The sequence below is a fragment of the Acomys minous genome, assembly GCF_964271855.1.
Source record: "Acomys minous genome assembly, chromosome: 11".
In the NCBI taxonomy this organism is placed as follows: domain Eukaryota; kingdom Metazoa; phylum Chordata; class Mammalia; order Rodentia; family Muridae; genus Acomys; species Acomys minous.
In genome coordinates this window covers 112713392-112736986 of record NC_140492.1, presented here as the reverse complement: position 1 = coordinate 112736986, position 23595 = coordinate 112713392, and the positions used below count along the sequence as shown (strand labels likewise).

The following is a 23595-nucleotide window of genomic DNA, read 5'->3' as shown; positions in this document are numbered from 1 at the left end:
ACTGATTTCCTGGGCTAAGACTTTCCTCCCTCCCCAGCACTGTTTTAACACACATTTCATATGGAAACCATGTCTAAGAACAGGGCACCCTTCAGACCCTGTGTGTGAGTAGCTTAGAGCCTTGCTCTGTAAGAAAGACAAATAGGATTTAAATCATGTCATAAGTCTAAGAAATAGTAGCGCAGTTTAAGAGTCCAGTGTTTTGATCAAATCCTGACCTCCTCTTACCACACGAGAGACACACCTGGAACCTTAAAAATCTCTGTGGAGTCAAGGTGACTGTCTCCTGAGCTGCTTCGAGGATCTCGAAGGCAAGGGATTCTGTAAACAACTGTGTAGTCTGGTGCTGGGGCCCATGTAAGGACTTTAGATTAAGGAGTTGTTATTTCTTATCAGCACCGATAAGGAGCCTAATTATCATGGCATGTAGGGGTGGGTTTTATTTTTTTAACATGCTCTTTGAGAAATATATTATATGTTTACATTAGAAATTGTAAATATGGACTATGTTTTCAATTTTAAATAGGTATTTTAAGTTGTCTGGCATACAATGTTGGCCTCCCAGGAGCAAAAATATTCTCCGGCCCTTCAAGTGAACAGTTCGGCTATGCCCTGCAGCAGCTTACAAACCCACAAGGCAACTGGTAAGACTACTCTCTTCCTTATTGTTTCACTAAAACCATTGTACAGATGTAATATTTGAGTCAATTTGTTTATATAAACAGATGAGTGGATTTACTGTTAGTGGAAAGTGCTTTAAAAGTGTTCTTAGGCAGTCTCATTGTGTAACTCAGGATGGCTCAGAACCCACAGAAATATGTTTCTCTCTCTCTCTCTCCAAGCTCTGTTGGTTGGAGTTAAAGGAATACTCAGTTCTTTCGTTTGCCTTTTTTTTTTTTAAATAAAATATTTTTAAGTGAGGGGTTTTTCTTTGAGAGTTGATTACTGATAATTAATGGAATACTATAATGGTAGTTTTTAGTGGGGAGAAAGCCCAAATAAAAATGTATCTAAAAATTCTATTGATAAGACCAATGTTAATGATTAGTGTGATAAATAAATAATAGACTCATGGATATTGCCTTCAGTCTTTAACCTTTGAACCAATCTTCCTTTAAAAGTAACCCTTTAGCTATTATTATTTTGCTGAATATAATAATATTATATATCATTGCTAATATTTCCTGTGAAAGTAATAAAAACTTATATATGAAATATATACATGTGCATATATCCTCGTGTGTGTATATATATAAATATATATATATATATAATCCATTGCTAATTTAAAGGTTCTTGTGAATGTAAGTTTTAAAAAATTCAAGGACATCAAATGATGCTGAAAATTATGTTGAAGAAAGCAAGTTTCTCTCCCGTTCAGTTTGATGCCTACTTGTGGACAGGTCTTAGGAACCGGCCTCTCGTTGTGACACAAGGACTTAAGCTTTGCAAATGCAGCCTGGAGCTTTAGAGCCAGTTCTTCACCTTCTAGATGCTTTCAAACAACACCGTGGACTCCAGGTGACGTTCACAGGAGAACTGTTTTAAGTTCATGTTCTTTGTGCATTGGAGTATGCTTATCTGTGTGATGAGAAAGGAAAACGCAGCTACCATGGTTCACCTTAGAAGAAGCAACTATTGAGCTGGGATGAAAGTGACAGAGACAGGTGGCCTGGAGAAGAGCCTGGGCCACTTTCTGTGAGGCTATCCAGGAAGCCATGACTGCTGGAAATGAATAGCTTGTGAGTCTGAGAGAGAAAACAGTCAGGCCTAGCACTCCCTGCAGTCGCTTGGAGTACAGGTGGGAGCCCAGGCCTGCTGATGATCTTTTTCTTTGATTATTGTAGAGAAGAAAGCAAGCTACCATGGTGACACAAGCCAGTTTCTGACCTTAGAATACAGTCATTACATTGCTAATGAACACCAAGATTGGATCTGCCCCCAATGGGATGCATATCTATTTTGGGGGGGATGGAGAGATGCCTCCAAAGTTAAGAATGCATCCCGCTCTTGCAGAAGACCCTGGTTTTGTTTCCAGCACCCATGTAGGGTGACTATCAACAACATATGATTCCAACTCCAGGTGTATCTGACACTTCCACTCGCATGCACACATTTGCACACATAATTAATAGAACAAACACATTATTAAAATACATCTTTAAAAATTTTTTAAATGACTTAAGAAAAGGCCTACTTCCAAATGATTGACCACAGATAGCCTATGAGGTGAACTATTTGAGACCACCTTAAGATGTATGGGGTGAAAAAGAAAAGCTCACGTGAACTCCACGGGGCGACTGGAAAGGCACAGCCTAGCTAAGGACAACCTGACACTGACTTTGAGGTGGCTTTTTTTTTTTCCTCCCCAGTTTTCTGGGGCTGGATAAGTCTAAGAGAGAAAAAAGCCACCGTCTGTAGTCGATGTCCTTAGAGATGTTATGTCTGTTTGCCTGGAGAGAACTCAACCGCTGGCTCCGTGACAGTTGGCACATGAATGACACTAAAACGACAAAGAGCTGTGACAGGTAGAGTCCTGGGGAAGCGAGACTCACCGCCGTGGTTTCTCTTTCTGTAAGAACTCAAGACGTTGTTTAAAAAGGCGTGAGCAGATAAAAGGCCCTAGCAGATCATACTGAAATTCCAGCACTGCTGATGCACTAATGTCAAAACCAGGGACATCAGATAAATCTAAATCCTGCCTTAGCCTTCCCAGAACTTTCCTTGTAATGGCTATGGGTAAACAAGGCTCTGCTCTGTGATTGGCTGGGTCAGTGCCTTGAATACCTGTATGGAGCTCTCCGATAAGGCGAAACTTTTAGCGAAGGCTCACCACCTTCTTTCCCTTTAACCAGTATCTAACCATGAGCCTGCACAGACATACTGCACCACACAGAGGAGAAGGGAGAATCCGTGTCAGTCTAAAGGACTGAATCCTATGAAGGTACAAAGCAGAAAGGAAGAGAGCAGAGCTGGCAGGCCAGCCTGTCTGCCCTCCTCTCACTGTCTTCAGTCCTTCCAAGAAAAGAAATAAACCAAGCCAAGCCGTGGACAAAATGATTTAATCCACTGTGGACTGGACACTGGACCTATGAGGGGCTGAAAAAAAATATAGACCATGGGGCTGGCCCTCCGGAGTGTGGCACAGTCTAGGAGGAAGATTTATATGCAGACTAGGAATGTGTGAACAAGAGAGAAGGGATAATCGGGTGCCTTGCAATTGCTGGTGGCTCTCTTGCTTTTGTGCCTTCACTTCCACTAACTCAACAGCAAGGGAGCATTTTTTCCTTTCCAGTGATAAAAGATTTGATCAAGGCCTGTGTCATTAGCCTGGCCCAGTCCATGGGCCTTCCCAGGGAACAACGCGCCAATGCTATGTAGTCCTCAGTCAGGTCAGGAGGACTTCAGAGCGAGGAGGAAAAGTAATGCGAAGCCTGGGCTCCAGAATCGCCTGTGTGTTTTGACAATTGGCCTTGCGCCCGCCCTTCCCCACTCCTAATTTATGACAATTGCCCAGACCTTATGGAAGTAGCAGAGGTAGGGAAAACTTTCTGATACTAATGAAGTTAACTTTTGCTAGGAATTCTTTCAACAAACTGCCTTTGCTCTTAAGTCAATACATCACACACACACACACACACACACACACACACACACACACACACACACACACGTGCTTTTAGCTCATTGCTCTTTTACTGCTTGTTCTGAAGCAGGTTTTTCCACCTTTCCCCTCCAATCCCTTTAACTTCCTTATGATGTTTTATCCTTGATGAGCTCTCTCAGCCCTTTTCGCCTAACACACTCAAGGCTCTAGTTGGAGTGTTCCTAAATCACACTGTTATTTTAGAGTACAGCTTGGGCTGTCCTACATGTCCTGTGTCTCCCAGAATATAGGCATGTTTTCCTTCAAGATCTACCAGATTTCAAGGAAGCTAATGTGGCTATCTTAGTAGTTTTATTATTATTAGGTTTTTATTACACGCTAGGCTACTTGAATAATATTGGTGACAGCTCTTTATTACTTCTTGAGCGTTTTCTGCCATTTCCTGTGAACTGCATAGTTTCCGAAGCCAGGTGACCTCCAAGCAGAGCTGCTAGGCAAGCCTCCGGCTCACAGTAAAGCCTCTTCCTTCAGCGTAGGCAGAGGAGGAGGGCGGGCATGCCTCCAGCCTGAATCTCTCACACCGGATGTTCAACGTGGATGATGCAATCCTTATCACAAACAAATCTTCAAGGGCCTGAGACATATTTAAGATCATTTCCTGGAACTGGTTGTGATGTGCACTGTTTCTTTGTGTAGTCTGAAGGGTTCGTCCAAAGAATAAGCTGACTTCATTCCGTGACTCAAAATCATTGTAACTGAAATCACTTGTGAGACGGAGAGTGAGTGAGTAAGAAGGAGGGGCATTTCCACTCATGGAAATGTATTTTCTTGTTGGGTCAAGGACCGGTGCATTCTACTTCCTTATAAAGAGAGAACTATGAATGAATATAGCAGCAAAAAGAGAGCCACTGCGTCTGTATACGGGCACATATTACTGTTCTAGTTCTTTGGTTAAGAGAAATTTTAGTATACTTCTATATTTACTATAAGTGTGTTAGCCACCCCTCCCCCCAACAAATGTCTCTGTAGTAGAATTTTAAATGAATAAAAAGTTTGATTGAAATGAAAAATATTCAGTTTTGTAGCAGACATCAAAGGATCAAAAGGTGCGTGTGTTAAATATTCCTTGCTCTAACTTGCTTCTCCCATCATCCATTCTAGACATGAGTTTGTGGTGTGCGCACACACGTGCACACACACACACACACACACACACACACACACACACACACACCCCACATATCTGTGACGCCCACTTGGAAGATGCCTGCTGTTCTAGGATGCTTGGGGCATACCAATGACCTATGGGAAAATCCTCCATGCTCTCAAGACATCATGTCAGACAGTCCACCACGATAATATTGAGTGTTAGGCCCAGAACAAAGTCTATTTACAAGAGTAAAGAGCTTCGACACACGTACCTTTCTAGCACTCAGCCATCCCTAGCATTTCCCTCTCTCAGAACATGGATGTGGGAAATGGCAAGTGGCACAGAGAGGAGGTAGTTGATAATGTTTTCAGGGTCTCTATGATGAGCAGGTACTGAGTTCTTGTCTAGAAGAGATCAAAATAGACCCAGTATGATAGAACTGGGGACTTGGGAGGGAAGAAAGTGCCACTGAGACACTGTAGTGGCTATTTTTCAGTTACTGTGGTAAAAATGCCATGACCAAGGCAACCTAACGAAAAGAGAGTTGGCCTGGGCTATAGTTTGAAGATGTGGTGGCAAGCAACAGGAACAGAAATCTAAGAGGTCATATCAATCAAAATCAGAGAGAAGAGAGAGCAAACTGGAGGTTTACACCCAGTGGCATACTTTGTCCAGCAAAGCCACACTTCCCAAACTTCCCACAGAGAGTACCACTAACCGGGGTCCAAGTGTTCAAACGCCTGTGTGTGTGGGGAGTGTGTGCATCTCAGTCAAACCAGCACAGACACTAGGAACCAGGGCCCTTACACAAAAGCAGAAATGGGCAAAACGCCTCATGATGATAGCAACCAAAGAGGTAATGCACGCCAAGTCCTTTATAAAGCATAATGCCATTTCATAATGCTGTTACTATTCCCATGTGTGTCTCAAGTACCCAGCAGAGAGCTGGGCTTTGACGTCTGAAACACGGCAGTCCTAAAAAAACCATACTTGTTTCCAGATGATGGGTGAAACGGAGGAGGAGTTGCAACAACAATCAGAGTCTATTGGCTCCTTTACTTCCAGTGAGAAAGCCAATTTCTAGGGATTTCATGAAACAGGACTTAAGATTCTTCAGCCCTAACGGGGTTGGTGGACTCCATTGTGACACTGAAAGACCTTGAGGGTTTTGCCATCTCACTGCTTCAGGAAACCGTCAGGAAGCTGGAGAGTCTGTGGTCACATAATGAGGCTGACATGCTAAGTAAGGTTGCCTTTAATTTATGCCAAAGCGATTGACTATTGAGCCCCGAATAGCAATGTTACCACCTAAAAGATGAAGTCTGCCTGCCGCGCCTTCCCCTGAGGGGCGACATTTCACGGGTGACTTCCTTCACTCACAGATGTCTATTCCATTCACTCACAAGAAGCAAGGGTCTATTTAGAAATTTCCAGGTGCCCTGTATTGTCAATAACCTAGAATGTTAGAAAGATGACATTCTTATCCACACACTGTGGGCTTTGAAATTCCTAATGTTAATATAAATGCTACATAGAGCAGATGTCTAGTCACAAGTAAGCTGTCCCCTTCCGGGTTACTGGGCTTTTTCATCTCAAAACCTTCCTCTGTTGACAGAAGCCTTCTTGATGGCAGTGCTTATTCTGCTTAACTTCTCAGCTCTTAGGGATTTTTCTTGACCTTAGGGGTCACCCCTTGACCCCCTCCTTCCTCCTGTCCCCCTGTTCCTCTTTCTTCCTTTTTCTGTTTAATTTTCTTTGAGAGAGAATCTAAAGAAGTCCTGTTGGCCCTACTTTGACAAACTAGTTTAAATAAGACAAGTGCTCACTCAGCACTTGCAGTTTTCTGAGCCTTTCTGAGACTCCACCACCTTTTAGCCAAGAAGACTGCAAGGACCTTCCAAACACTCAATCTGCTTCCATAAGGCCCCAAGGCAATTGTTTCTTTTTTATTATTTAATTATTTTTTAAATTTATTCAGATTACAACTCAATTGTTATCCTATCACTTGTATCCTCCCATTCCTCCCTCCCTCCTGCTTTCACCCTATTCCCCTCCCCTAGGTCTATGACTGAGGGGGATCTCCTCCCCCACTATATGGTCATAGGCTATCAAGTCTCTTCTTGGTAGCCTGCTTGTTCTTTCTCTGAGTGCTACCAGGCCTCCCCAGCAAGGGGAGGTGGTCAAATATGGGGCACCAGAGTTCATGTCCAATGCAATTGTCTCAATGAAACATCTGTCACAGCTCCCAAAATATATCATGTTATGATTACTCTACTTAACCCCCTGAAGGCTTTCTTACTGAGAAAAAACAAAACAAAACAAGAAACACACACACACACACACACACACACACACACACACACACACCCCAAAACAAAAAACAGGAACTTTCTAATTACACATAATTCTGTATATGATCTGGCCCCTGGAGAGTTAATTCCACTCCCTGCCATTTTCCCCAGACACTGGACTTTTACACTTGCTTCATCCTTAGGCACTTTTTCCACCAAAGTCTCATGACTTTTTTTATTCTCTAAACATTCAAATAAAGACTGCCCCGCTCTCTGCCTCTCACTCCTGACTCTGTTCCACTTATCTTCCTTCTGAAGCACCGACTCCTGCCCCCATATGGCTCTCTTCCTAGATTGATTATCTTTCTCCCCAGAATGTAAAGTATGAGGCCAGAGTCTCTTTAGGAACTTATAACCTAATGTATCCTTAGTATCCACGATTGAATATGGTCCGTAGTAGGCCTTCACCTTTTATGCCAACTTGACACACGTTTAAGTCATCAGTGGAGGAAGCCTCAATTAAGAAAATGCCTTTATAGATCAGGTTGTAGGCAAGCCTGTAGCATGTTTTCTTAGTTATTGATGGGATGGGGGAGGACCCGGCCCATTGAGGATGGTGCCATTCCTTGACTGATGGTCCTGAGTTCTATAAGAAAGCAGGCTGAGCAGGCCATACGGACCAAAGCAGTAAGCAGCACCCCTCCATGGCCTCTGCAGCACTTCCTGTCCCCAGGTTTCTGCCCTGTTTGAGTTCCTTTCCTGACTTCCTCCAGTGAGGAACAGCAAAGTGAAAGTGTCAGCCAAATAAACCCTTCCCTCCTCAGTTTGCGTTTGGTCTCCTCACCATACACAGCCTCACAGGGGGTCTACCATACAAGGCTAGCCCGCAAGTTTACATAAGAAAGGAGCCTCCTGGGTTGGGTAGCACGTCCCTGCCATAGGCACCCATTAAACACTTCTCAATGACGCTGTATTGGTCTAACTGCACGTCCAGCAGCAATCTCTCTCTAAGTCCTTACTGTTGAAGAAAGCCTGGACAGCTTAGAGACTTAGAAACCAACGGAAGGTATTTTTAGCAGCTTCTGGATTGTGGGTCTAAAATTGTCCGACCTACACCACCGTAAACATTGTTTACTACCTAAACAAAGCACTTTGAATTCCACTGGAGGTGGGCAAATTGGCTACGTTTTGGAAGTCTACATAATCACTATTTTCCCACAAGATAATTGAACAGTGAGTGTTAGTTAAGACAGTCTTGGAAGAATTCCCAGTTTCACTGTAGGGCAGGAGAAGTTTGTATCTTAGGCTTTTGTTTAATTTGGGGAATCACCGCTCACGGTTATCCCCACAGCTCTGGTTTTGCTTTGTTTTGTTTTGTTTTTCTGGCTGAGAGTCAATGAAATCTATAACTACAAAGAACTCCTGTCGTGTTTTCCCACTGTGGGTGCCATACCTCCCTTTATAACGTTTGTCCTGGTGTACCTCTCCCTGTTACAGCCACAGGTCCGTGAAATTTTATGGTTGCCAGTAGCGGCCCCCTTAACTTCCTGTCTGGTTAATATAAGAATGTCTTGATTCCCTGGGAGTGGCCTGTGGTGATGTCATAGCCTCCTCTCATGAGGGTGAGCTGTCAGGAACAGGATCCCATGTAAACCCGTGGGTTTCCGGAGATGTCTGCTGCAGAGTCGGGAAACATCAGCAGTAAAGGCTGTGGCAGTGGTCTAGAACTTTCCATGGAATTGTTGGCCTGAAGGTTACCCAATATGCTATAATATGAACAGAATGGGTCACGTGCAAACTAGGGACCAGGACTCCCTTGTTTCTCAGGTGCCCCTCAAAAGGCATACTTAGCATTGTTTTCTCCCGTCTTACGTTAAGAATCTGAGTGAGAAGGTGAAGAAAATAAGCCAGTGCTTTTTAACAGAGCAGAGGTATACCTCTCCCTCATCTTCATGTCTGCTTGCCTCAGGAGAGCCACAACATCCCCAGCAGCAGTGGTGATGGTGACATCATAAGCCTTCTCTGTTTCAAGGGAAATAGCCCAGAGTTCTTAGAAGATGTGAAAGGAGGTGCTCCATGGGACAGGAAGCAGCAAGCATCTCCTGCTTCTTCTCAGGGAGACTAGCAAAGATCTGGTGCTGTGACTTTGCTGCTGGAGACTCTGGGAAACAGGACATTTTAGTTCAGAAACATTTAACTTTAATTTGGGAAGGAGATGTGGAAATGAACATAACAAAAATCACCCATATGATCAAATCTGGTATGTATTGACCATACCCTGTCCTTGACAATCATTGTAAAGAGCATGGCCTGTGCCTTGTGTGTGCCTGTGCTCTCCCAAGGATGACCATGTCAGGTGTCTGAATTGAGGCTCCCTTTAATGCAACACAGCCGTACACCTGTTCCTAGTAAGTGTGACCTGGCCCTCTGCTTCCAATTTCTATTCCATACCATAATTTCTGGAGCTTATCTCATCTGTTCAGATAGTTTTCTGAGGCTTATGCTAAGGTGTCGTGCATTGCAGAAGAAAGAGAGCTGCCTGGAAATTAAAAACTGGACCGTCAAAAAGGGGCACAGTTGCCCCTGACCAACCACTCGATAAGGAACAAGTTACTCGTGTCTCTGTCTCAGTGCTTCCATTGCAAAGTGCTGAGAATATATTCTCAGATTTTTCCTTGCATATTAAAGAAGATAATTTTTGAACTTACACCTACTCCCAAACATTGTAAGATTTACTAGAATCAACTAACAGGAGTTCCCGGAACGCCAAAGTCCAGAGCCACACTCTCTGTAACTTCCGGTCTTAAGGTACTTCCATTAGCTACTTTTCTTAGTGCTGTGACAAAAAATAAAAAAATAAAAAAATAAAAAAAAATCTGGCAATGTATCTTACAGAACAATAGGTCATTTCAGCTCACAGTTTGAGGGGACGGGGTGGGGGTGGGGGGGACAGGCAACACGGTGAGAAAGGTGCGAGGCCAGGAGCATGAGGCAGCTGGTCACAGTTCATGTCTGGTCAAGAAGCAGGGAGTAGAGACTTCCAGAGCTCACGTAAATGTCTCCTTTCTACTGGTTCAGTGCCCCTAGCCATGGGTCAGTGCTGCCCACATTTAGGTCGGTCTTCCCTTCTCAGTCTAGCCTTCTGGGAAATCACCTGCACAGACAGACACAGCCAGAGCTGTGGTTTCCGTGGCGACGCTACACCCAATCAAGTCTGACTATGAAGATTAACTATCACGGCATTGTTTCCTTCCTAAACAGACTATGCAGGCTACTTCCCTTTATGCTTTAAACCCTGACCAGAGAAGCTTCTTCTTGCACTGAGACTCATAGCTGGTCGAGGTGCCAACTGTCAATAACACCAAGTGCCGAGTTTTGCCCGGGTCACATCTCCATCAACTTCTCACCTTCTAAGGCTCAAGAAACTACGCAGACTAGGGAGGAGGAGAAGGAACGTAGCTGCCAGCAGACGGGGAGTTAGGCTGGGAAATGACAACTCCTAAGTTTGCGTATTGAACAAATCAACCCCCACCCCACCCCCCGCCCACCCCCACCCCCGCCCAGCAGCTGCGTTCCATCTCCACATGATCTGCACAAGATCAAGCCAATCAACACCCATCACGGTGGGGACGGACACATAGGGACCCACTCCTAGCTGAGGAGCTATTGGTAATTGATGGCTGCTGGGAAGGAAAAGCCCATTTTTTTCAGGGGTGTGGGCTCCACACCCATGTGCTTATGGGTAGCACTCACTGGACTCAGTGGGTTGGTTTGAAAAGGACATTGGGAGGATTTACTGGGGCATAAGGGAGTTGGCTTGGGAGTGGAAGGTGGTTAAGATCAAGACACGTTATAAAAAACACATTGTACACATGTGTGAAGTCTCCAAAGACTATAAAAACATTATTTATATACTTTAGAAGGGTAACTTTGATGCATAATAAGATGTAGATGCTGAGTCTAAAATGGGTGACAGAGTAGTCATAGTGTATTGCTTTCTCTTGGTTCTGTGTATTATGTATATATAATATGTATTTATTAGATCTTTAATTTCGCCTTTACTTGGACAGGAAAAAAATACGTCCTTTGGCTAAAAGATAATTATAGATTATTACTTAACTTTCCCACTACCAAGACAGTTCTTTCTACCAATAATTGAAATGCTTATTTTTAAAATTCATTTGTTCAACAAATAGTTCGACCTACGGGCACAGAATCTTCGGCCCTCAACGGCCTTCATGTCCACTAGAGGATCTAGTCCTCGGAGTTTGGAAAGCCCAGTGGCTTTCTGGAGGGAGGGTTATGTGACAGGAGACGGAGCTGATGGGTAGGACGTGGCGGGGGTGGAACGGCGTCGCATGAATGAGTGGCGGGAAGAAGTCGAGACCCTGGTGTGGAGAATGGAGTTCCACAAGACTGGACTCTTCAATCCAAGGAGAACATAAGGATAGGACAGGGCTGGACAGGAAATTAGGAACTGTAGTCCCTGCTTCTTTAAGATGTGTCTGTGCACAGAAATAGAGAAAACGCTATGGTCTTACCCTGTAAGTACCTGAATACCAGAGACTACTAAAGATGGAGATGCCTGAGCCACTGTGAGACACTTATCAGAGGACAAAGGAGCCCCCTGTTTCCTCTGAGTGCTCGTGAGGGACACCAGATCTGCTCAGGCACACATGCCAAACCCTCCCGGCAGCGCCCCGCCGTTGAGGTGGACATGGTAACAATGTTATACCCGTCCCCCAGATTTCTGGCTGTTCAGGAATCTATGTGCCTAAATGGGACTGAGAGAATGAGTACAGGTGACGTTTAAGGAGGTGATGCTTAATTATCTGCTTCTAAGGGGGCAAAGCCTTTCAGTGGGGACAGTAATAAAACGTAACGTAGTTAAAATATCTCAGAACGCTAAGAGTAATTTTATACAATGAAAAAGGTAATTTGATAGTTGGACTGTAAGCTGTCTTTTGGTCTTCATGACTGTTTTTGCATCCTTTGACCATTTTCACATTTGTCTCACGGAAGACCTTACTTCATGCCCTTCGCCTCTCTTGCGCGACTGCTTTATTGGTTATGTACACCAAACAGTTTGGATCTGGCAGACAGGGGTGTGTCTTAGATTTCTACATGTCTGCTGTGCAACATTCAGCATGGAGCACAGGTGTGACTGACGGTGGCAAACCATGAGCAGAGAAGGCACGGGGGAAAATTTCCACACATCATCTTCTCAACTAACTGTAAAGTGAACGTGCTGCTTCTTTAGCAACTGCGTGGAACAAAATAAACAGCCTGCTATGGCCTCCAAAGATCTAGCTGAGGTGGGCTGACTGGGCGGCAGCTCGGTTGGCGAAGCGTTTGTCTCTGAGAATAACCTTGAGCCCCAGACCCCATGTAAAACTGCTGGGCGTGGTGGCCGTTTGTGTTACCAGTGCTGGGAAGGGGTGGGGAGCCAATGTAGCCTAACTGAGCATCTTCTAGCCAATGAGAGAGCCTGTTTCAAAGCAGATCAATAGTGTTTCAGGCTACCCTCCGGCCTCCATATGCACACATGTGCACAGTCACTTGCACAAGTGCACCCGTCTTCACATATATGAACACACATGCGTAAGAGAAAAAATGATTAAAATTTACATTGTCTCTTTTTACTTCATACCCTATGGGCATACAAATCCGGTGTGTATTTTTATGGGGAGGAGAAGTCTCTAGAAGGAAATGAAAGTTACTATAGGAAGGATATCAACCCCAGACTCACCCTGTACTGGAGATATGCAGCCAGCATTGCACTCAGGAAGGGGGTCTCCAAATGCCTATAGTCATTATTTCTGCTAAGTATCCTCTTTATAAAGGCAGCAACCGTAAAGCCAGTAGATAAATCACCTGCTGCCTAAGTGTCATATAGCCTATTACAGCACTAACGGCATAGGAAGAACTCTAAAAATGTCAGTTGTCATTCTTGGGTAGGAACGAATATGACGTGGCTCTTCAGCACTATGCCAACACACGTAGCAGTCTCCAGCCACATGTCGCCTTTACTTAACACGTTGCTTGCATATAGATATATGTTCCCAGATAAAGTATGCACTGGATTGTAGGGGAAATTAAAAGTAGTTTATTGAAATTTTTTTATGTTCACTGCACACTAGTTTGTATCATGTAAAGTTAAAAATACATTACTAGAATTAATTTTCCTGTCACTTTTATTGTATTGATGCGACTGACTAGTAGAAAACTTGAAATTTCTTGTGTGGCTCATACTGTGACATGCCATGTGCTTCTCCAGCCGCCGTGGAGAAACATCTTGGGTGGTTTGTAAAGTAGCCATGCTACAGACATTCGTTAAGTGTCCTTATCAGCTATGAGGACAGGAAACAAGTCAAATTACAAACGCATGCATATTAACTGTGAATTTATATAAGACTGAAATTAAAGTTGCTGATTCTGCCAACCTACAGTCAGTTTCCCCTTTAATAAATTGTCCATATGCTATGACTAACAAGAACATCCTCTTTCTAGGCTACTGGTTGGTTCACCATGGAGTGGATTTCCTGAGAACCGCATGGGCGACGTGTACAAGTGCCCTGTGGACCTACCCACTGCCACATGTGAAAAGCTGAATCTGCAAAGTGAGTTGTACTTACTGTGGCACTGTTTATATAGCCAAGGGGGGGGGGACAGTGTTGATGTGTAACTGGATATTAAGCAAAACAATCATCGAATATTTTGAGTAAAACGTGGGAAGTTAAGAAAATGCATACACATATTTGATTTTAAGCTGACACATGTCCTGGAACATTGCCTTATTAATGATGTGTTTACATAAAAATAAATTTAAAAATAAGAACATATACATAGGAGTTCCATTATTTTCTTTCTGTACTCTTTCAAATCATATGTAACTGACATAGTTATAAGTCCAATGGGCTATGAGGGAGGAAAAGAGGGAGGAGGACAAGGAGGAGGAGGGGGAGGAAGAGGAAGAGGAGGAAGAGGAGGAGGAGAAAGAAGAAGAGGAGGAAAAGGAGGAAGAGGAGGAGAAGTGGAAGAGGAGGATGAGGAAGAGGACAAGGAGGAGGAGGAGGAGAAGGAGAAGAAGAAGAATGAAAAGAAGAAGAAGAAGAAGAAGAAGAAGAAGAAGAAGAAGAAGAAGAAGAAGAAGAAGAAGAAAATTGAAGAATTTAGGGAGGAAAGTACAGGGATTGATAGCCAGCCTCCATTTCTAGAAGTTAGGTAATACAGGACAGGTGGAAGACCGCTATACTGGGCAGCAAGATTACGAACTCTTTCCAGAAAAAGAGTGCCAAGGGTGACAAGAAGGAGATGGGTATTGGCCAATGACAGTGCAGCATTAATCTAACAGAAGGAGTGTCAGTGGTGCCTGGGGGAATCTGGGGAGAATGTCTCCTCTGCTAAGACAGACAGGAAGGAGGAAGGGTGAGTTCAGTGCTGGGGAGCCAAGGTGTCTGGAGAGTGTGATCCATCCCCACAGCACGTGACTTCTCACTAAGACTGACAGAGAGAGCAGAACTGAAGTCTTGAGGCACTTCCCTGGGAAATGAGGGGAGCAACCCTGCTAGGGATTAGTGAAGGTGGGGGTGATGGCGTGCTTGAACCTACAGAACATGGGTGAAACATGTTTCCAAGGAGAAATGTGGGGTTTAATGCCTCAGGAGAGGAAATAGTCAGGCAGTGGGTGGTGTCTTGGCTTGGAGGGACAGATTCATGTATTATTTTTACCTGGCTAGTCCTGCCCCTTTCTTTTAATTTCTTATAATTCTTCTATTGCTTTGAGTCAGAGACTATCAAATGGTGTTTATTAAGAATATTTTAAATAATCATGATTTTAAAAAAAAAAGCGTGAGGCAAGGTGACAAAGAGAAAGACATAGTGTTCCACATGTGTTTTGTTTGACCAGAACATTGTTCTTTTAAAAATACATATTTAAATGGCCTGGCAGGGCAGCCACCTAGCAATCTCATGCACAGGCTCATTCTTCATTATATAATGATTGTTCTGGGATATGTTATGCTATAGTCCAACCTACGTAAAAAAAATGAGTCTGCCTGTTTGCTTTATTATGACCTTGAGTAAATGGTAAGTATTTAATACTTTAAACATCCCTCTCTCTCTCTCTCTCTCTCTCTCTCTCTCTCTCTCTCTCTCTCTCTCTCTCTCTCTCTCCAAAAGATTCAGCAAGCATCTCAAACGTTACTGAGATAAAAACCAACATGAGCCTGGGTTTGACCCTCAGCAGGAACTCGGAGACTGGCGGCTTTCTAGTGAGTGTTGTCCCCTCAGACCCTCACTCCTCTGGAGAAAGATTGTGGTCCAGTGCTTTCCTCACATTCCCTCTAGTCAAGTACACTCTAGAGATGTAATCACTGAAGTTTGTTTTTGGACCAACAATGCCGTTTGGACATCCAAGGGAAAACTAGAGCCCTCTTGAGTGCTCATCAAAACAGTAATATGGGCGGGCATGGTGGCACATGGCTTTAATCTCAGCAGTTGGGAAGCAGAGGCAGATGACCCGCTGTGAGATCGAGGCCAGCCTGGTCTACAAAGCGAGTCCAGGATAGTCAAGATAACATAGAGAAACCTTGTCTCAAAAAACAAAAAACAAACAACAAAAACAAAAACAACACCACACACACACACACACACACACACACACACACACACACACACACACCAGTAGAATGTTTTGAATGAAGTGGGAGAAGGCAGAAGAAGCCTTTTGCCCCCGGAAGGCCTTCTGAGTGGCTGTGTAAAGCATCAAAGTCCCCAGTCCTGCTTAAGTTTCTTCAAGGAGCATGTGCAAGGACCTTCCATTCACCGGGCGGGCAGGGTTCAAAGCCAAGGTCTGGCTAAAAGGAACCTGTGTAAAGTGAGAAACTGTCACTTGTGCCATATATCTGCTTGTCCTCTAATTTATTTCCTAATGTGTCACGAAAGGAAAATTCCTGAAGGAAAGAATAATTTCTGGGCTTAGGTTTAATATAGGAAATTGTTGGAAATATTTGACTACATGAACAGTGAAAAAAAAATCACACAACCCTCCTCCTCCCAAAAGTCAGAAGACAAGTAAAAACGAAATTGTATTTTAAATTTCCTATGGCTCATATAAGAATAGTCTAGTTCAGAGGTTCTCAACCTGTGGGTCACGACCCCTTTAAAGGTTGAAAGACCTTTTGTAGGGGTCACATCAGATCTCTTGCATATCAGCTGCTGTGTTACAATTCATAACAGTAGCAAAAATTATAGTTATGAAGTAGCAACAAAAATAATTTATGGTTGGGAGGGGAGGGTCACCACAACACCAGGAACTGTGTTAATGTTGCAACAGTAGGAAGGCTGAGAACCATTAGTCTGGTTAGACAGCTCTGCAAAAAATTTGTCTTCCTAATGACATACTTACCTAAAATCTTGCTTTAAAATAAACTGGATTTTTAAAAGTAGCCAATATTATCATTTTACTTAGAATATCAGATATTTATATTCAAACAGCCTTATTACCAATAAATATATTAAATATTGATTATCATATGTGTCATATAACTATATAAATTACTATTGCGAGGTGTCTTGCACTTTTTATATTCTGCAGTCTTTATAATAGGGCTGATTTCGTGTTTTTTTATTTATTTTTGCAGCTGGCTAAGTCAGAAAAATATCTTGAGATTCATGCATTGTAGGTGTACTTTAAAAATTGTAATCCTTGATTCTAGATTTAAAAAAACACACAAGAAAATTAGTAGTCACTGTAAAGGAGCTGAGGGAGAGACCAAACTTTCTTTATAAATTTCAAAGGTCAGTGTCTTGAGCTCCTCTTAAGAATTCTGTGGAAAACACTGACAATCAACACATATTTCTGAACCTTCTTAAGTTCTGGGCTTAAAGCAAGAATGTTTTGGCATTGACTCTTGGCATACGGTAACGTCAGCTTCTTCATGATCTTTTCCATTGCTTATGAAAAAAAAAATAACTTCTAGTCTTACATACTTGATGAGCTATTTTCCAAGGTGATAAAACAACTGCGGATGCAGACATGGACGTCACTGATTGTCATCATCGTGTGTGTGTGTGTGTGTGTGTGTGTGTGTGTGTGTGTGTGTGTGTGTGTGTGGTGTGATTGCACATACTAGCCAGAAGCAACAATGACTTTTTCCTGGTTGGCAAAATGTTCCGTTTTTATGGGAGGAAAAGCAGTGCTCGCTCACTGAGCATGAAACAGGAGCACAGCTGCTGGGATTAAGCCACTAACAGTTAAAATGGGTCAAATGAATTTCAATTGCTTGCTATAAGTTCACACTTTATTCAGTTTTAATAACTGATCTGTCCATAAGTCCAACGCTCTGTGCATGGATCACAGCTTTACACAATGTGAAATTTTGTTTTGTTTTGTTTTTTGGGGGTTTTGGTTTTTTGAGACAGGGTCTCTCTGTGTAGCCTTAGCTGTCCGGGACTCACTCTGTAGACCAGGCTGGCCTCGAACTCACTGAGATCCACCTGCCTCTGCCTCCCAAGTGCTGGGATTAAAGGCATGCGCCACCATGCCCCACAATGTGAAATTTTAAAGACTTGACCTCTCTTTCCCACTCTCCCTCTTTTCGTCTAGAAAATTGAGTATTATGGTCTAGTGCCTCCTGCGTGTTTTAATCATAACTGTATGAGCAGGTCTCAGCACTCCTCAAAGGGCTGAGGAGGAGAGAGTTGGTACTGCATATACGGAGATGTTAAAAGTTAGACTATATGTATGCTTTGAGCAAGGGACTAAATGCCAGCCAGCCTCTCTGGCTTAATAACTAGAAAGTGGAAATAAGGGACCTTGAGAGCAGTTTATAGCAAGGTCAGGAGGCAGAAGTTCACTTCGCTTGTGTTGTTTGGTGTGTTAATGGCTTTACAGCAGTCTGGCCCGGGATGTAAGAAGTGTGTTCTTTGTTTACTGTGGTGAGTATGCACAACTCAGGAGCTCCTGAGGATGCCTGCCTGCTTGCCCTTAGAGGTAGCTGGGATTTTAGTTCCTGTTAAAGAGCCCTGCAGAGGAGGAACAAGAGGAGACCTGATGCTCAAACACCCACAATGACATGCGGGTGCAGCACTGGCTCTTCCCCTGACTTCCCTGTTTATGTCTGTGGGTCGTCGAACCCTCACAGCACTCTTACAAGCAAAAAGCCATGGCTGCCTTCATTTTACAGATGAGCCGTGTGAAACTCACACATCTGACAGACACAAAGCCAACTTTGCATTCAGTTTTTTTGGGGGGGGGGCATTTTCTAGAACACATTATTGTCTTTCCTTGTCCTCTCAGCCTTCCCATAGGACGGTCACTCAAAAGCATTTGAAGAAAATTTTTGATGGTTTATTCTTATTTCAACCACATAAATGTATGTCTGCACAGCAGGTGCCTATGGAAACCAAAAGAAGGGCCAGACGTCCCGGACAGGAGTTATAGAAGGTTGTTGGCTGCCATGCGGGGACGAGGCCGGGAAGTAAACCCAGGTCCTCTGGAAAAGCAGCCAGTGCTCTTAACCACTGAGCGCCCTCTCCAGTCCTTCCGATGCAGTTTTGACTTGCTGGTTTTGAAAGCTGGCAGAGATGGCTCAGCGATAGAGATCACTAACTGCTCTCCCAGAGGACCTGAGTTCAATTCTCAGCAACCAACATCTCTTTTGGCCTCCAAGGGCACTGGGCACAAAAGCAGTACACAAACATGCATAAAGGTCAAACACACACACACACACACACACACACACACACACACACACAACTCACTCACTCACTCACTCATATTTGGTGACTCTTGGGTAAGAGTGGATATGGTGTTTTAATTCCATAAAAGGCAAGGTAGAAAGTTGCGTTTTCTATGTGTGTGTATGTATGTGTATATATATATATATATATATATATATATATATATATGTATTATTTTTCCTTTCTTTGAAGACCTGTGGTCCTCTGTGGGCACATCAGTGTGGAAATCAGTACTACGCAACTGGAATTTGTTCTGATGTTAGTCCAGACTTTCGGACGCTGACCAGCTTTTCACCGGCAGTTCAGGGTAAGTCACCAATGTAAAGGAAGTCTGAGCACAGCCTTACCACTAAACGGGGCAGGGCATCAAGGTCTACCCAACCTCTCTGCAGCTATCAAGTTTCACTTATCCTTGAAAAATGTGTTCTTTTTTTCATCTCTTCCCATGCAGCTTGCCCTTCCCTCATAGATGTTGTAGTTGTGTGTGATGAATCAAACAGTATTTATCCCTGGGAAGCAGTAAAGAATTTTTTGGAAAAGTTTGTACAAGGCCTGGACATAGGACCCAAAAAGACACAGGTGAGCTCACCAATAATAAATAAATAAATAAATAAATAAATAAGCAAGCCAATGGCTCACTTTTGGGGAAAATAATGTTAGATATGAAGTTTAAAATTTTTCATTTGTCAAATATTTATTTTAAGTGAATTTAATGGTAGCCTGGGAAATTAATTGAAATGTATAGTTCTAAGGTCATTATTCTGCCTGTGACTGTTTTCAGTGTTGTTAATTTTATAGTTTTATTTTTGACATGGGCATCAAAAAATGGTGTCTAGCATTGAAGTCTCCTTTAAAAGTTGCTTATTTTAATTCTTTTACCTGTAAGTTTGTTAATGATATATTTTAAGGAACTAGAGTGATGGCTTGGTGGTTAAGAACACTTACTGCTTTTGCAGAGGACCCAGTTCAGTTCCCAGTCTATAATCCAATTCCAGGACATCCAAAGTGCTCTGGCCTCCACAGGAACCCTTACACACATAAAGTGCACATAAACTCACACAGGCATGTACATATACACCCAAATAAAATAATAAATTTTAAAATTGGACACATGTTTTTTTTATATCTATTTTGGCTAATAATGCATTCTTGTTTACATCTTTCTGGTAAAATAATTACCTAAATTCTGTGAAATCTAAAAATAACCCAGTAAGCATAATTCTAACATTAGTTTATAGCCTTTGGTTTATAATCTAGCCCAATCTGCCTTGTATTTTTGCATAGGAGCAAGAATTTTCAAAACCTTGAAATCATTTCCTATGTTTTCAGAAGTCTCTAATTAGATGCTATTCTATCTTCTCTGTGTAGACACCTAAAACTCGGGCACAAAAGCTTCATAACTCCCCAAAACTAAGTAGCATGTACTTTAAAACATAACTGCTGTTTGCTAAGCAAAGGCAGGAGCATTTCTGGACCCCAGGACTCTGAGACTGGCCTGGACCATACTGCAAAAACCTGGAAGGAAGGAGAGAGTAGGGGAGCGAGGGAAAGGGTAGAAATTCCAAATATTTTGAGTTGCTTTTTTTTTTTTAAATCATCATAACCCTCTTTTCTTTTTCCAATTTCTGATTGGATCTTATATGCTGGCCTCAGAGAGTCTGTGTATTTCAGAGAGCCTCTTCTCACCCAACCCCTTACTTCCTACTCACACAGTGCCAGCTCCTGGGCTGGCAGAGTTCTTCTCTCAAGGCTTGGGAGCAGACCTACTGATAGAAAGATGTAAGCTCCCTAATCTAAAGGATTAGAAAATGTCGCCCCATGTACCTTGTTCATAAGTTTATCTTTCTGTTAGCTCTCTCAAGAAAGTTCCTTTCAGATGGTGTGCCATCTGGAGGTCAGGAGCTCCCTGCTCCACGTGGACATCCAGCTCCCTTCTCCAGCAATGCTTAGGCCCACCGCAGGGGAAATCCAACAGCCCCTCACGCTGGGTCCATAGCTCAGAAGGGTGTGAGGGTTTCCTCAGTTCAGCTCTGACTATGATCACTTATAGCTGTTTTCAAGCTAGTATCCACTGACAACTAGAAAGCTGGTTTATTTTTATCTGTTTTAGTCTCTGTGTTGGAAGCCTGAACCTAATGCCCACTTGCATTAAACACACTAAGGAAGTGCTTCAAAAATCTATAGTTATCTCTGAACTGAGAGTGTAAGCTGTAACAGGTTGTCCTGCTTGGGAGTCATGCCCCTGTCACACTCTGATGGCCACGAACAGAGATCATTCCGCAGAAGGAGTAACTGTCAAGCACAGAATCGAAATTAGTCCCTTTAAGCTATCAGCCCACATCTAAACGTACCTCGAATTCTTGTTATATTGGTTAAATACAAGTTGTTCATGAGCTAACGATGCATAGCTAATAAACTTCTGCTCTTCTGAAGGTGGCGTTAATTCAATACGCCAATAACCCAAGAGTTGTGTTTAACTTGAACACTTTCAAAACCAAGGAGGAGATGGTTACCGCCACGTCTCAGACCTACCAATATGGTGGGGACCTCACGAACACCTTCAAAGCAATTCAGTTTGCAAGGTAAGTTTTGACGATATCGGTCAAAAACCTGACAGTATGGGAGTGCAAAACGTTTTTTTTTTTTAAGTGAAACAAAATGAATAAGGGCAGAGACGATAAGACGATAATTCCCGTGGCTTGTGCACCTTGACAAGGCACAGAGGAGATGGAGTTACACCCAGTGGTTCTGGGACTATCAGACATATGAAATGGGTTTACGTGCCTTTTCATAAATTATATACAATGCAAAGACCTCGGGTTAAAATACTACGAAATGAAACAACCTGTCACTGTTAATATTAGCTCTGGACAAATTAAGCTAGTAGGGTATTGTGTACATATTAGTGAAGATTGCGGACCATTGCACACAAGAACCCGGATGTTGAGGCTACTGTGTCTGCCGCAGCCCATGGGGAGTGTGGATTTTGCAGGTGCATAGCACCCACCCCCTTCTTATCTCAGTGTCTATTTTTCAACTCCATAAGCTTTACCAGAAAAAAAAAAAAAGAAAGAAAAAAAGAAAGAACAAATGTCCCTGCCCGTACACCTCTCCTGGCCTTTTCCATCTTCTGGTGTTATTCTCTCAAAAGCCATTAAAGCACGCTGTCTGCACGTTCTCACTTCTTCCCTGAAGCCTGTAGCTCTGCCACTAGGTGACCATGGCCCCTGTGTCAGCTAGCCTAATGCTCCTGCCTCAAGCCTCACTGTCCTTAGCACCTCTTGGCGGCGGATAAGGACACACACACACACACACACACACACACACACACACACACACACACACACACACACACTGCTATGAATTCAGTCTTTACTAAGCACCAGAAACTCTTCATCAATGTTTGGTCAGCAACTCTGGCTTCTTCCCTGGTTTCTTCTCCTGGTTTGTCTTCACTGACCAAAGCCCTCTCTCCTCTCCTCCACAGTCCTCTCTGTTAGGGATACTGTTGCTACCCTTGCTGTGAGCGCCATGCCTGTGTGGGCTGCTCACGGCTCTTGTATCATCTCTTAACTCTCTGCCAGATGTCATGAGGCATCCCACTGGAGCTGAGCATCTTTACTGGGAGAGTACCATCTCACTTAGCAAACTCCTACACCAGCCCCGTTCCTTTCCCACGCTGCTCAAGATGCTGCCGTCTCTTCACCCAGTTGTCAGACAAAAGCCTCAGTGTTATCTCTCCTCTTCCCCCTCACATACATATCCGGCCACCGTCACACTGGCCACTTCTAGATTTCCATTCCCTGTTTTATCTGTCCCTCCATTTTCTCTCTCTGTATACTGGAGTCACTGCTTTCATCAACCAGTGAGATTTTTTAAAAAATCTGTATCAAAAGAGAAGATATGGTTGGCTTCATCTTTCCTGTCTCTAGCTCTTTGGGGGTTTGACCATCTCATAAACTGCAGGCCATAAAAAATGAGTCACCTGTCATTAAGTAGAGAGACATTTCCAGTCGAGCAACTCAGACTAAAGAAAAGAATGTTATCAAGATAACCTTGGAAAGCTCCTGCCTTCAGTAGAGAATGTGGTTGGGGCTTATCCCCAAGGAAGGAACCTGGGCTCCTGGCAAGCTTTCCTCTCCAAAAAAGGGCATGATCAGTTTGGTTTAGGTGTGGCTGGTCTGGTTTTTACCATCTTTTTAAGGCCTTGGAATTTCCCCTACCATCATAATTTCCCACAGAATAGGAATCAGGACTCACCCAAATTCTAATCACCTCCCAGAGCATGCAGACAAACAGACACACAGACACACGCACACACAGAGAGAGAGAGAGGAATGAAATTATTGAAATTACTGCTAAACATGAATTATATTTTATATTTGTATGAAGAAGCCACAAATGGAGTAAAGCTCTTAACTACAGCCCTGGCATTGACACAGAAGGAAACTGACATGGGAAGTACACCATAGCTCACGATTGATGTGCTTAAAGATGCTCATTTCCTGTTTCTGTTTCAGAGCAGGGGTCTACACGTTGGCGTCTGTTACTAACGAGTAATTGTGTCTGCCACAGAGACGTAGCTTTTCTGCCAGCTTCTGGTGGGCGCCCAGGTGCTACTAAAGTCATGGTAGTCGTGACCGACGGCGAATCCCACGATGGGGCGAAGCTGAAAGCTGTGATCCAGCAGTGCAATGACGATGAGATCCTGAGGTTCGGCATAGCAGTGAGTGGCCTCTGTTTGGCTTTGCCTGGGTTGGCGGGGCGCATGTCCCTGTGATGCGGTCGCTTTCCAGGGCTAC

At 43.4% G+C, this 23595-nt stretch overlaps 1 protein-coding gene across 2 annotated transcripts in view; it reads left to right on the top strand.

The window, feature by feature from the left end:
- The window catches only part of ITGA2 (integrin subunit alpha 2), a 95667-nt gene that overhangs the window by 30052 nt on the left and 42020 nt on the right, over positions 1-23595 (top strand). For both annotated transcript variants that reach the window (XM_084801676.1, XM_084801675.1), the window contains exons 2-8: positions 527-644; positions 13559-13668; positions 15230-15321; positions 18986-19100; positions 19245-19372; positions 21227-21375; positions 23369-23519. In XM_084801676.1, the coding sequence (XP_084657802.1) occupies positions 527-644; positions 13559-13668; positions 15230-15321; positions 18986-19100; positions 19245-19372; positions 21227-21375; positions 23369-23519 (863 nt within the window). The remainder of the gene's footprint in view (positions 1-526; positions 645-13558; positions 13669-15229; positions 15322-18985; positions 19101-19244; positions 19373-21226; positions 21376-23368; positions 23520-23595) is intronic.